Genomic DNA, 15,863 nt, shown 5'->3' with positions numbered 1-15,863 from the left:
GATTTTTTTTTTCCATTTTTCAAAATTTCATGTGGATTTTTTATTGAATTTTTCTATTTAAAAAAAATCTGAATGTTTGAAAAAGGAATTATTTATTTCAAAATCAAAACTTTTTATCTAATTGTTTCAGTTCTGAAAAACTCTACCATGTGACTGGGCTGACTAATCAAAATTGGAAATACGAAAAAAAAAAACTCCAAACCCTGACATTGAAAACCATAAACTAAAACAGAAGGTTAAGAAAAAAGATTTTCATGATTTTTCTTTTAAAAAGACCATTTTTTGTTTTTAAAAAAATTAAACTAAAATTCTAGTTGCGAGTTATTCCAAGACAGTTTTGATAAAATCTTTATATCACACCAAGCTGGCATGTGTATGCCACATATTTTACAGAAACAACTATATTTAGAAATGTTCTTTAAAATATTTGTCGACATTGGGTTGATTTTTTAACCTCTTCACCAGTAAAACAAGATTCCTTTGCCAAAATAAGATTCCTTTGGCACACAAAGGAAAACTGAACAGCCTTGGAGGAAAATATTATAAATAATACACTTTAGAAATCTCTACAAATTGCCTAATATAGCTTTTCCATATGTCATCATGGCATGGTTGTAAGGCCCATCATTTTGCAGTCTATGAGGGCTAGAAACAATAACCCTTTGGAAAGGGGAAATTCCTTGACAGGCTGCAGTTACAGTACAAATAAAGTGATACTAGCCAAATGGAGTGAAACTCCTTGCTTGTTAGAGTCATGCTAAGCATTGTGAATAGTTCCTACCTCATGATTGGAGAAGAGCCGCACTCCTTCCATCTGGTGAAAGATTGGGTAGTGGCTGCTATCAATCGTATCGCGGCGGTAGACATCTCCCACAACTAGAAAGGCATCCAGCCCTGAGTGCATCAAGTCCCACTGGTGAGCCGACGTATGTGCTCTTAGCATGTGAATGTGATTCATGTAGTAGTTTTCCCCTTTCCTCCTGCTGGGGTGGTCTTGTGGGATAAGCAATCTGTCAAAGTTCTGCTCCACTGTAACCACCGGGGACAGATCATCATAAACAGAAAAGAGTGGGGTCCCAAAGCGTCCTATATACTGCTTGTAAAAATGATCCTTTATTCGCTCTTTGATCAGCCACAAAGGGTGGTATCGTTGGTTGTGCAAGTTCTTTCCCACCTTGGAGAGAATTTTTTCTGTGACATTGCTGTAGTCATCTCGAGGGTATGCTTTACCAAGCAGTTCCACTGTATTTGATGTGGGTGTTTTGGCAACAAAACTTGAAGTTATAGTCCTGGACAAGGCATGCCCCAAATCACTGGTGATTCCTCCTATCTGGACTCCCTGTGACAAAACAGTTTTGGAATAATGAACTACTCTCATGAAATTCCAAGATGCAGCCATCACAATACCTCCGAGGCTCTAGAAAAAAAGGCAAAAAAAAAAATAATAATAATAGTCAAGACTTGCGGTAGGAATTGAAAATAGTCTAATGATAATGAAAAGCCAAACATCAATTTGTTAAATAAGACAGAAGTCCAGTTTTTAGTCCACTACTTTACAGAAAAATCTTATGACCCAATTCCAGCTAGATTATCTTCTCCAACCACCAACCCTGCCCTTGTATTAATGATTTGGAGCCTGATTCTGTCCCCATTAAAGATGACGGTAGTCTTTACAGTACCTTAAATAAAAGCAGTATAGGCCTTTTATTTAATATTCTTTATATTCAATTTAACCCCCACCCCCACCCCAATAACTCAACATATTATACAGGAGAAATTGTGGTAAATTTTAATATGTTTGTCAATCAGATATTCATTTATAATAATATTCCATGTGCTAACATATTGTTGTACATTCTCAAAACAAACTACAGGATTAAACAGCAGCAGCACAACAAACAAGAAGCAAATGTAATATTTTGCATTGTTTATAACAAAATGTTGTCCCCTATAAGGAGTCTAGAGATGAAACCTAGGTCATTTCACAGCATAGCATACAAACGTAACATATGCATTACAAACTATACTTTTGTAGATATTTTTTCTATTTAACAGAAAACAAAAAAAGGCAGTCTGATCTTTCAAACAATTATGCAACTGTGTAAGGTCAGACAACCAACATATTAAATTCATAATGGAACACTATCTAAGGTTCTCTATACAAATTCCACATGGACAGAACTGGTCTTAGCATTTTTGGGAAAACCTGCAAAACAAGTTTCCAGACCCACTCTAATGCAAATGACTTTTGTCCATGCCGATTATACCACTATGCAGAGGGTAGGCCTTATGATTTTGGAGAAGGTCAGTGAAATGGAAGATTTTGCTGGGGATGGGGGGTTTGGTGGTGGTGTCAAATATAAATGACTAAATCTAAATAAAAGCAGTATCATTGGCTATCCCTCGGTTTCTCTGGTTGCAATAGCAGAGCCTTATTGTGCTGGGTTCAGACATAACTGCTGTACGTTGAAGTGTTTAAAGAGATAATTCCTGAACAAACAAGGATTCTGAGGGCTGTAATGCCTCTAGAGATTAAGCCCTGGTCTACACTATGAGTTTAGGTCGAATTTAGCAGCGTTAGATCGATTTAACCCTGCACCCATCCACACGACGAAACCATTTTTGTAGACTTAAAGGGCTCTTAAAATCGATTTCTGTACTCCTCCCCGACGAAATGCCAAAACATTTGAAAAAATCTCCAAGGGCATGAGGCTATAACAGGGACCTGCAGCAGTGCTGCATGAAACTTAAGGAGCTCAGGCAAGCCTATCAAAGAACCAGAGAGGCAAACGGCTGCTCCGGGTCAGAGCCCCAGACATGACGCTTCTATGATGAGCTGCATGCCATTCAAGGGGGTGCCCCTACAACTATCCCAGCCATGTGCGTGGACTCCGTCAATGGATTCTCACGCAACAGGGATGCGGATTTTGGGGATGAGGAAGATAATGAGGAGGAAGAGGTTGAAGATTTTCCCCGACAGCCAGGTTCTGTTTTTCACCCTGGATCTAGTACCCTCCCAACCCACCGAAGGCAGGCTCCCAGACCAGAAGACAGAGAAGAACCTCTGGTGAGTCTACCTTTGTAAATATAATACACGGTTTAAAAGCAAGCGTATTTAATGATTAATTTGCCCTGAAGACTTGGGATGCATTCGTGGCCAGTACAGCTACTGGAAAAATCTGATAACGTGTATGGGGATGGGGCGGAAATCCTCCAGGGACATCTCAATGAAGCTCTCCTGGATGTACTCCCAAAGCCTGTTAGCCATGCGGTGGGGGGAGGGGTGAAACGATCATCCCAGAGAACCGGGGGTGGTGGTTTAGTTGGGTTTGTGCTGCACGTTAACCCAAACACTACAGCCCCTCCTTTTAAATGGCCAACCCATTTTAAATGGCCAACCCAACGGGTGCTTGGTATGTGAAATGAGGGCGCTGCTGTTTGAAACCATTCCCACATGTTATGAAGGTTAAAGACACCAAAAGACTGTGCCCAGACGTCCAAGAACGTGGTGGTGGGGGCTCCGGCCACCCAACCACTCCATCCCAGAGGACTGCCCAAGCAACAGAAAGCTGGCATTAAATAAATAAGTTTTGAAGTGCAGTGTGGCTTTGTCCTTCCCTCCTCCTCTCCTCCATCACCCACCCGGTGATTCTCTTCTCTCCCACCCCTCCCGGGGCTACCTTGGCAGTTATCCCCCCCATTTGTGTGACGAATTAATAAAGAATACATGAATTTGAAACAACAATGACTTTATTGCCTCTGCAAGCGGAGATCAAAGCGGGGACGGGAGAACGGTTGGCTTACAGGGAAGTAGAGTGAACCAAGGGGGTGGGTTTTCATCAAGGAGAAACAAACAGAACTTTCACACCGTAGCCTGGCCAGTCATGAAACTGGTTTTCAGAGCTTCTCTGATGCGCAGTGTGCCCTGCTGTGCTCTGCTAACCACCCTGGTGTCAGGCTGCACGTAATCAGCGGCCAGGTGATTTGCCTCAGCCTCACACCCTGCCATAAATGTTACCCCCTTACTCACAGATATTGTGGAGCACCCAGCAAGCAGTAATAATGAAGGGAATATTGGTTTTGCTGAGGTCTAACCAAGTCAGTAAACTGCGCCAGCACGCTTTTAAATGTCCAAATCCACATTGTACCACCATTCTGCACTTGCTTAGCCTATAGTTGAACAGGTCCTGACTACTGTCCAGGGTGCCTGTGTATGGCTTCATGAGCCACGGCATTAAGGGGTAGGCTGGGTCCCCAAGGATAACTATAGGCATTTCAACATCCCCAACGGTTATTTTCTGGTCTGGAAAGTAAGTCCCTTTCGCCAACTGTTTAAACAGACCAGAGTTCCTGAAGATGCGAGCGTCATGTACCTTTCCCGGCCATCTCACGTTGATGTTGGTGAAACGTCCCTTGTGACCCACCAGTGCTTGCAGCACCATTGAAAAGTACCCCTTGCGGTTTATGTACTGGCTGCCTTGGTGGTCCAGTCCCAAGATAGAGATATGCATTCCATCTATTGCCCCCCCACAGTTAGGGAATCCCATTGCAGCAAAGCCATCCACTATGATCTGCACATTTCCCAGAATCACTACCCTTGATAGCAGCAGCTCAGTGATCACAGCAGCCCCCACAGTAGATTTGCCCACTCCAAATTGATTCCCGACTGACCAGTAGCTGTCTGGCGTTGCAAGCTTCCAGAGGGCTACTGCCACTCGCTTGTGAACTGTGAGGGCTGCTCTCATCTTGGTATTCTTGCGATTCAGGGCAGGGGAAAGCAAGCCACAAAGTTCCATGAAAGTGTCTTTACACATGCGAAAGTTTCTCAGCCACTGGGAATCATCCCAGACCTGCAACACTATGTGGTCCCACCTATCTGTGCTTGTTTCCCGGGCCCAGAATCGGTGTTCCACGGCATGAACCTGCCCCATTACCACCATGATGTCCAAACTGCTGGGACCCGTGCTTTGAGATAAGTCTGTGTCCATGTCCTCATCACTCTCATCACCGCACTGCCGTTGCCGCCTCGCCTGCTTTTGAAGTTTCTGGTGCTGCATATACTGCAGGATAATGCGTGTGGTGTTCACAGTGCTCATAACTGCCATGGTGATCTGAGCGGGCTCCATGCTTGCTGTGGTATGGCATCTCCGTGGAAAAAAGGCGCGAAACGATTGTCTGCAGTTGCTCTCACGGAGGGAGGGGCAACTGACGACATGGCTTACAGGGAATTAAAATCAACAAAGGGGGCGGGTTTGCATCAAGAAGAAACACAACTGTCACACCGAAGCCTGGCCAGTCATTAAACTGGTTTTCAAAGCCTCTGTGATGCGCAGCGCGCCTTGCTGTGCTCTTCTAATCGCAAACAGCCTAGTCAGCAAACAGTGCCAGTGAGATTTTAAATGTCCAAAGGCACATTCTACCACCATTCTGCACTTGCTCAGCCTATAGTTGAACTGCTCCTTACTACTATCCAGGCTTCATGAGCCATGGGAGGAAGGGGTAGGCGCAACCGCGCAGTGCTGCCGGCTGGAGAGCAGCCTGAGGCAAAAGCCTCCAGCTCGCATGATATTCCAGGCAGGACTGAATCTTCATTAGACGAAACTTAAAGAAGAGAATGACCTAGAGTAACTCCCATTTATGTCCAGGTGCCCCCGACTGACCTCACCGACACCGGCCATGAGCACTCATGTCTGCCCAGGCACCCCCAACTGACCTCACCGAGGCCGGCCAGGAGCAACCAGGAGACAGCAGCAGACGGTGCAATATGGCTGCTAACCGTATTTGCTAACTTGCAAAGGCAAGGAGCTGCTGCTGTGTAGCAATGCAGTACCACATCTGTCAGCTGTACCCAGGAGACATACGGTGACAGTGAGCTGAGCAGGCTCCATGCTTGCCGTGGTATGTCATCTGCATGGGTAACCCAGGAAAAAAGGCGAGAAACAATTTTTTGCCATTGCTTTCATGGAGGGAGGGAAGGCGGGAGGAAGTGGGGGCCTGATGACATGTACCCAGAACCACCCACGACAATGTTTTTGCCCCATCAGGCATTGGGAGCTCAACCCAGAATTCCAATGGGCAGCGGAGACTGTGGGATAGCTACCACAGTGCAACGCTCTCAAAGTCGACACTAGCCTCGGTACTGTGGACGCACTCCGCCGACTTAATGCGCTTAGTGGGGACACACAATCGACTGTATCAAATCGATTTCTAAAAAATCAACTTCTATTACATTGACCTAATTTCGTAGTGTAGACATACCCTAAGTTTCTGTGCTCATTCATGGAAATGTTAGCACTTATATACCATTAGTAGTGCTTTACAAACATTATCACAAGACTCCTGTGAGGTAAGTAAGCACCGCCGTCTCCATTGTAAGAAGAGGGACACAAAGATATTAAGGTTAAGAGACTTGGGTACGGGCACAAAGGGAGTCTGTGTCAAAGACAGTATTCAAGTCTAAAACTCTGAACACTAGATCAAGCTGACTCTTGTGGCCAGAGGCTACCCTGGCTGATCAGTAGAGGAGCTGGCTCAACAGCAGGAAGGTAGCTGGAAGAGAGTTTGTGTTGACACTGACTCCATTAGAAGCACCCCAGGTGGCACCAAAACCATTAATTGGTCTGTGTTCCCTTAAGATGTAGTGAATACAGGGCCACAGATTTTATAAGCACTAAGACCAGTCCTGTGAGACTGTTGCTGTAGTGGGAATTAATAAGTAAACCATGATCTTTATGAAAAATCTTTCAGTCTTAGCAACTGCTTTACACTTTCAAGTCTACCGTTCCAGGGAAAAAGGACTAGAAACCAACTTTAAAAATAACTAAATAAAAGCTATGATTGTTGTTTATAGGATAGGTTCCTAAAATCAAGAGGGGCCTGGGTTACACAACCCCAAAACCAGCTCTGCAGAAGACAATATAGAATTTATGTAAATCTCAATATTTCCATATTCTTTATCGTTTCTTCAGGCTTGTTCCGGAATTATCTCCAGTAATTTATCTGCTGAAGCAACTGTAGGCATATCAGTAACCAAGAAGATGAAAAAGTTTGGTGTTCACAAACAACTCTGAGTTTGACAGGGTATATAATATTATCACTAGGCCTATCGATTAATCGCAGTTAACTCAAGCAATTAACTCAAAAAAAATCACAGTTAATCGCAATTTTAATTGCACTGTCAAACAATAGTATACCAATTGAAATTTATTAAATATTTTAGATGTTTTTCTACATTTTCATATATATTATATTCTGTGTTGTAATTGAAATCAAAGTGTATATTATTTTTATTACAAATATTTGCACTGTAAAAATGATAAAAGAAAGTATTTCAGTATACCTCATACAAGTATTGTAATACAATCTCTTTGTCGTGAAAGTGCAACTTACAAATGTAGATTTTTTTTGTTACATAACTGCACACAAAAACAAAACAATGTAAAACTTCAGAGCCTACAAGTCCACTCAATCCTACTTCTTGTTCAGCCACTCGCTAAGACAAACAAGTTTGTTTACATTTACAGGAGTTAATGCTGCCCTCTTCTTATTTATAATGTCACCAGAAAGTGAGAACAGGCATTTGCATGGCACTTTTGCAGCCGGCATTGCAAGATACTTAAGTGCCAGATATGTTAAACATTCATATGCCCCTTAATGCTTCAACCACTATTCCAGAAGACATGCTTTCATGCTGATAATGCTCATTAAAAAAATAATGCATTAATTAAATTTGTAACTGAACTCCTGGGCGGTGGGGGGCAGAGGGAATTGCATATCCCCTGCTCTGTTTTACCTGCATTCTGCCATATATTTCATGTTATAGCAGTCTCAGATGCTCACATGACCCAGCACATGTTGTTCATTTTAAGAACACTTTCACTGCAGATTTCACAAAATGCAAAGAAGGTACCAATGTGAGATTTCTAAAAATAGTTATAGCACTCAACCCAAGGTTTAAGAATCTGAAGTACCTTCCAAAATCTGAGAGGGACGAGGTGTGGCACATGCTTTCAGTCTTAAAAGAGCAAAAATCTGATGCGGAAACTACAAAACCTGAACCACCAAAAAAGAAAATCAACCTTCTGCTGGTGTCATCTGACTCAGATAATGAAAATCAACATGCGTTGGTCTGCACAGCTTCGGATTGTTATCGAGCAGAACCCGGCATCAGCATGGATGCATGTCCCCTGGAATGGTGGTTGAAGCATGAAGGGTCATACGAATCTTTCGCGCATCTGAATGCAGGTTTTTTTTTACATAATTGTACATTTGTAAGTTCAACTTTCATGATAAAGAGATTGCCCTAGAGTACTTGTATTAGGTGAACTGAAAAATACTATTTCTTTTGTTTTTTTACAGTGTATATACTTGTAATAAAAAAAAATATAAAGTGAGCACTGTATACTTTGTATTCTGTGTTATAATTGAAATCAATATTCTTGAAAATGTAGAAAACATCCAAAAATATTTAAATAAATTGTATTCTATTATTGTTTAACAATGCAATTAATCGTGCGATTAATTTTTGTAATCGCTTGACAGCCCTAATTATATTGTCATTTTGACAAATAAAATATGCAGAATTTTAAAATACTGTGCACAGAATTTTAAAATTTTTGGTGCAGAATTTTTAATTTTTTTGGTGCAGAATTCCCCCAGGAGTATCTCTTAGAAGATCAGGAGGGAGCCCAAGAGACTCTGGATCCTCTACCTGAGCTAACCTCTTGCCTTGGCAGAAGTGATGATGCTCTCTTGCTAATGTCCGATTCACCAGAGGAAAAAAAGATAGGTTTCAACTCCCTAGGTGGAGCCGTCAGCATCATGGATCATGTGATGCCACGGCTGGTTGAAGGAACCAGAGAGTGACTCTCTCCTTTGTGTAGTCCTGGACCAGTGTTGTCAGGGTCTCTCCTGAGGCTTGGGTTTGAGAAGATGAGAGACTCTGGATCCAGGATAATGGTGATATCCTCAGGGGTAGTGTACTTTAACTAAAACGAACTAATAAAGACTACTTACAATTACTTACAGGTAAAATACTGTAGAAGGTAACAAATGCTGAGAACACTGAAGGATTCTGTCTGAGATCAAGCCTGGCAGAAAAGAACTGGAAAGGCAATTGATCTGCACTATCCTTATGCCCTTGGCTCGGAGCATGAGGAGGAGAAAGGCAGAGGTGTGGACCAATGGACAGCACAAGCAAAATTGTTCCAGTCTCAGATGCATGGAGCACATGCGCACCCACAGTGGAATACACATAGGGACTATCACTTGAAGAAGAACATATTGTTTTTGCATTAGATAAGTAGAAAAAATTACCTAGGTATATGCAAAATTACCTAAATTTCCTTATACTTACTATAGGCAATAATTCCTAGATTATTGTGAACACTGAGGTAAAGAAAGTTATTTAATTATCTAAAAACCCGATCTTGCAATTTACAACACCAAGACAGACCTCTGCAAGCAACAAGTTGCAGGATGAGGACCTATGACACTATATTACACAATTTGAAAGTTTTTTAGGGTGATCACTGGACAAGTACATAGCTGGCTTTAAAAGCAGTTATTCTCTCTCTCTCTCACACCACACACACACGCGCATGCACAAACACAGTTAGATTTCTTCCATTAGCTCTCAGCTAGTAGGATGGTGGATACCGCAGAAAAATGGTATTGGTCCCCAGTTTGTCTCCACTACTTATAAAACTAATTTAGCCAAATAAAAGTGTGCAGATTTCTGGTTTCACTGAATTTCATTTTGTAGCTAAGTGACGTTTGGAAAAAAGGAGTGGGGGGGAAGTGTTAAATCATTCAATGTCTATGAACAAAAACCCAAATGAAATGTCCACAAAGATGGGCGGCATGACTGGAAAATAAGAAATCTCCTTATCTTAGCACTAACAAATATCTAATGTTAAAGACGCTCTAATTACCGTAATTGTTTTCAATTGTAATCAATAGACTGTTATTTCTAGTAGCATTCTACATAGAGTTCAGGAAAAATATAATTTAAATATCTAGCTTTCTTTTTCTAGCTACGTATCCACAGAGCTCAGAATTCAACAGCAGTTCAGAGCTAATTTCTATGCATACTGCACTAAATTGACAATACCTCCATTCCCATTGCCACCTCCTTTTTCAAGTGTCCTTAAATATCTGGGCACCCAACATAGTGAGAAGGAGTGAGTCTCTCTCTCTCTCTCTCTTTTTTTTTTTTTTAATAATATCAAGCTTTTCTAACATGGGTTCTGAGGAGTAGGGGCACGCATAGGTTGACCACGTTTGTTAGATGTAAATAAGGGAAACCACATGGAAAATAAGGGACAATGCTTTAGGGACAGCAAAAGACTGCTTGTCAACTAACAAACATGGCAATCAAAACAATAACAGTCTTGTAGGTGAAAAAAAGCTGTTGCTAGACCAGCTCTTCTGGCTGATGTGGAAGGAGGGAGGTCAAGGCCATGGGCCGGTTCTCACATCCTGCCCCCCATGTTGAGGTTTCTAGTACTGCTGTTGAGGCTAGAACCCTTGGGTCCTTGCACACCAGGGACCTGATCGAAAACCCACTGAAGTCAATGGACAGAGTCCTGTTGACTTCAGTGGGCTCTGGATCAAGACCTAAGAACACAAACATCGAGACTGTACCTGGCCCATCTTTTAAAAATCAAGGGGAAGATGCTCATTGCATCCCCTCCCCTTCCCTTGCATACCCATACCACACAAGACACAATCTAGACTTGCATATGAAGGAGTCACCCTCCATCCATCATTGAAAACTACCATCCCCATACTGCAAAATGTTAGGCTTTTAACAGAACACAGCAGCAGTACACCACAAACAGGAACACAACTACTAGGAGAATATAGGCAGGCAGAATATAATACCACAGCAGGGATTTTGGAGTATGTCCAATGAACAATTTGGTGGGCTGATTGGATCATATTGTCACACTGTAGAAACACGTGTTTTCATGTCACAACCAAGGTTCCCACACATTAGTACAGCAAGGTTTGAGACAGCATAATACAGATGCAGCTGTATTAACCATGTCACCTAAGGTGACCCCCATCCTTTATTTTAAGTGACCAACCCTTATTTAATTGATTTGTCCCTTTAAGGTGACCACTTATTTTAAGGGACATCCCTTGACCATTTTAAACATTGAATTATGATTATTGCGTTGTATACTAGAGAGGAATTATGTTTCCCTAAAGTGTCCCTAAAGCCTTGTCCCTTATTTTTCATGCGGTATTCCTGTATTTCTAATCAACAAACATGGTCAACCTATGCGTGCCTCTACTCCTCTGAACCCATGTTAGAAAAACTTGATACTATAAAAGAAAGAAAAAAAAGAGAGACTCACTCCTTCTCACTATGTTGGGTGCCCAGATAGGCAGGACACTTAAAAAAGGAGGCGGCAGGAAGAATAGGTTGGGAAATTGGCAGTCCAAAATTAAATAAAAGTGTGTGGAAACTGTGCGTGCCAGTATGGTCTCTGCCTTCCACACCATTGATACTAAGGAGAACAGACAACACTCCTGTTTAGAAGCATAGCACATACTAGTGAATAAAATGTGCTAGGTCTCAGGACCACTTGCTACCTACCCATTAAATATCTAAAAGCAGTGAGCATCTTCAGCTGCTATAAGGACCTGTGAGACTAGAACACAGGTCTGCAAAGCCTGGGACAGCTGACACTCCCACATTGCCACTAGGAGGCCAAGCAGAGCCACATCCAAGGACAACTGTGGAAATTAGGCACCGCAGGAAGTACCACCCAAAGGGTCCAGAGTGACAGCACCCTGCGGCTCTCTGATTGGCCCATGCACACTATTTAACCCTGGAGGGTGCCCCAGAAGTAATCTGGGCAATCAAACAGACTTCTGGCCTACTGCAACTCCAGACCATACCTTGTTTTCTGATCTTCAGTTTCCGACCCCAGGCTGACTCTGACACTAACTCTTGCCTCCTGATTTCAGGCTGGTACTACCTCTGATCTCCAGTCTCCAACCCCAGTGTAATGGAGTTGCATTCACCTCTCGCAAGCGCCCCCTGGCCGAGTGGGTGTGCCTGTACTCTCTCTCTCTCTCTACCTGTTTGTGGTGGGCCTTCGCCAACAGCCCTCCAGCCAAGTCATGCACAGTCTGCCTTCTGTAATATTTCTCTCAGTTTGTCCCTGCTCCAGAATAGAGCAGTGCCCCAGGGCTCTTTCCTTGGAAGCAATGTTTTCTCCCACTTAGGGCCTTTCCAGACACAACTCTCGAGTGGGGCTGCTGCAGTTCAGTTCCCCCCTCTTGGGGTGCCCCAATGTCCAGGCCACTACCCCACTGTTGCTAATGGGAGCTTAGGGGGGACCCAGGCCCGCCCACTATTCCAGGTCCCAGCCCAGGGACCCTGTAGATAGCAGCTGTCCCTGTGTCCCTTTATCTAAGTCACACTGCTGCTCTAATTCCCTGCGCCGTCTTCACCCTTACCTCAGAGCTTTGTCCTGATGGAGTACCCACAACTAGCTCAGAGCTCTTTCTTGCTCTCCCTGGTTTCTGGCAACACTACCTCGTCCGAGGTCCTTCAGCTCCCTCAGCTAGCTTGCTCTAGCAAGGAACTGAACTCCCATTGGCCCTGCAATTCTTCTTATACTGACCTGCTGGGCCCTGATTGGCTGGTTCCCACACAGCCACTCTAGGCAGCTTGGAGGACCTCTCTACTGCCCTGTTCTGGGGCGGGGTGTGGCGGGACCATAAGGCCTCGAGCAGGGGGCCTCAGGGCCTAGTCCACCCCATCACACCCAGCCTGATTGTGACTCTTGTTTATCAATCCCAGCTCTAACAATAATTCTTATCCCTGCTCGCTGACTAGCGCCTTGCGGCCATCCATGGTTTGTGGACACCAGCCCAGCTGTGACCACTTGGTCAGATCATCAATTCCCCAGTCCCTTACAGCTCCCTTTGACCTTACAGCCTGTATGACCTGTCTTACAGCTTGTGGCTACAGCAGGGGTAGGCAACCGATGGCACGCGTGCCAAAGATGGCACGTGAGCTGATTTTCAGTGGCACTCACATTGCCCGGGTCCTGGCCACCGGTCCGGGGGGGCTCTGCATTTTAATTTAATTTTAAATTATGCTTTTTAAAGATTTTTAAAACCTTATTTACTTTACATACAACAATAGTTTAGTTATATATTATAGACTTATAGAAAGAGAACTTCTAAAAACATTACAATGTATTACTGGCACACGAAACCTTAAATCAGAGTGAATAAATGAAGACTCGGCACACCACTTCTGAAAGGTTGCCGACCCCTGGGCTACAGAAATACAGATGAGCTAGTAAGTATATAAGCTCTGAGTACATGAAAAGTTTTAAACCAAAAATCTTTAAAGCTCTTTTATCCTGCCTCCTGTCCAAGAATATTTAATTAATGAAAAATTCTGAAGTGCTATGAAAAATATTAGAAAAGTTGGACTGCCACCATCTTGTGATCTGACAGTTTTTGTGTACAGTATGTGTGGGGAGGGGAGTTCCACTAACACAGCATATGCTAAAATAAAAATTATAACATATGCTAGGTTGCTAAAATTGGACATTTACCAGTCTGCTTAACAATTTAGCAAAGCCCTGCATTTTAGTTTTGAAAACTGTGCAGGCATACAGCAGCAACTATCAGTGGTTTAGCCATGACCATGTCTGCATTTTTTCCCCACTGGTTACAATAGGACACCATGGAAGTGGTTTATAGTGCCGTAATATTGGCGGTTTGAATACTTTTTCAAACTAAACCCTGTGTTTACAACACAGACATCTTGTTAAACTCCAAAACAGGCCTGCAGTCCTACCACAAACATCAAATTTGTTATACAACAAAGACTTTTGAAATAGGCTGTACTTCATGAACACACTTAGGCCTGGTCTACACAACGAGTTTAGGTTGACTTTAGCAGCGTTAAATCGAATTAAGCCTGGACATGTTCACACGACGAAGCCCTTTCTTTTGACTTAAGGGGCCTTTAAACCGGTTTCTTTACTCCACCTCCGACGAGGGGATTAGCGATAAAATTGGCCTTAGCGGGTCGGAATTGGGGTAGTGTGGACGGAATTCAACGTTATTGGCCTCCGGGAGCTATCCCACAGTGCTTCATTGTGACCGCTCTGGACAGCACTCTCAACTCAGATGCACTGACCAGGTAGACAATCCGCGAACGTTTGAATTTCATTTCCTGTTTGCCCTGCGTGGAGAGCACAGGTGACCACGCAGAGCTCATCAGCACAGGTAACCATGATGGAGTCCCAGGATCGCAAAAGAGCTCCATCATGGACCGAACGGGAGGTATAGGATCTGCTCGCCATATGGGGAGATGAATCAGTGCTAGCTGAACTCCGTAGCAGTAAACGAAATGGCAAAGTATTAGAAAAGGTCTCCAAGGCCATGAAGGACAGAGGCCATAACAGGGACGCACAGCAGTGCCGTGTGAAAATTAAGGAGCTAAGGCAAGCCTACCACAAAGCCAGAGAGGCAAACGGAAGGTCCGGGGCAGAGCCGCAAACATACCGCTTCTACGCGGAGCTGCATGCCATGCTAGGGGGTGCAGCCACCACTACCCCAACCGTGTGCTATGACTCCGTCACTGGAGAAACACAAAGGGAAGCAGGTTCGGGGTACGAGGAAGATGAGGATGAAGATAATGTAGATAGCTCACAGCAGCAAGGAAGCGGAGAAACCGGTTTCCCCAACAGCCAGGATATGTTTATCACCCTGGACCTGGAGCCAGTAACCCCCGAACTCACCCAAGGCGTGCTCCCAGACCCTGAGGGCACACAGGGGACCTCTGGTGAGTGTACCTTTGTAAATATTACACATGGTTTAAAAGCAAGCGTGTTTAATGATTAATGATTAATTTGCCCTGGCAATCGCAGCCAGTACAGCTACTGGAAAAGTCTGTTAACGTGTATGGGGATGGAGCGGAAATCCTCCAGGGACATCTCCAGAAAGCTCTCCCTCATGTACTCCCAAAGCCTTTGCAAAAGGTTTATGGGGAGGGCTGCCTTATCCCGTCCGCCATGGTAGGACACTTTACCACGCCAGGCCAGTAGCACGTAGTCTGGAATCATTGCATAACAAAGCATGGCAGCATATGGTCCCGGTGTTTGCTGGCATGCAGACAACATCCATTCCTTATCGCTCTTTGTTATCCTCAGGAGAGTGATATCATTCACGGTCACCTGGTTGAAATGGGGCGATTTTATTAAGGGGACATTCAGAGGTGCCCCTTCCTGCTCTGCTGAACAGAAATGTTCCCTGCTGTTAGCCACGCGGTGGGGGGGGGGGGGGGGAGGTGACCACCCCCGATATTGGGGGGGGGGGGAAGGGGGGTTAGTTGAGTTTGTGCTGCATGTTAACCCAGAAACCGCAGCCCCTCCTTTTACATTGCAAACCCATTTTAAATGGCCAACCCAACGGGTGCTTGGTATGGGAAATGAGGCGCTACTGTTTGAAACCATTCCCACATGTTAAGAAGGTTAAAAAAGCCAAAAGACTGTGGCTTACCATGGCTGCCTGCAAGCCGAAATCTGTTGCCTGGCACTGCGTGAGTGATCTCTCACACCAAACCGGCAGGCCCTCAATATAAGAGGAAAAATGCGACCTTGTAACGAAAGCACATGTGCTGTGCAATGTGGACAGCAAAATTTAACGTGAAAGAGTGTACCCATTGTTCTCTAAAATGTGTCTTTTTTAACCACCTCTCCCTTTTCCTCCACCAGCTGCAAATGTTTCTCCTTCACAGAGGCTAGTGAAGATTAGAAGGAGAAAACAGTGGACTCGGGATGACATGTTCACGGAGCTCCAGATGTCCTCCCACTCTGAAA

General features: G+C 44.0%; 1 protein-coding gene across 1 annotated transcript in view; it reads right to left on the bottom strand.

Annotated features, from left to right (window-relative positions):
* Positions 1-15,863, bottom strand: part of FARS2 (phenylalanyl-tRNA synthetase 2, mitochondrial) — a 114,229-nt gene that overhangs the window by 24,246 nt on the left and 74,120 nt on the right. The window contains exon 4 of the mRNA XM_034762257.1: positions 782-1,417. Coding sequence (XP_034618148.1) covers positions 782-1,417 — 636 coding nt within the window. The remainder of the gene's footprint in view (positions 1-781; positions 1,418-15,863) is intronic.

Source organism: Trachemys scripta, chromosome 2 (assembly GCF_013100865.1).
Source record: "Trachemys scripta elegans isolate TJP31775 chromosome 2, CAS_Tse_1.0, whole genome shotgun sequence".
In the NCBI taxonomy this organism is placed as follows: domain Eukaryota; kingdom Metazoa; phylum Chordata; order Testudines; family Emydidae; genus Trachemys; species Trachemys scripta.
This window is presented reverse-complemented; position numbering and strand designations above follow the sequence as displayed.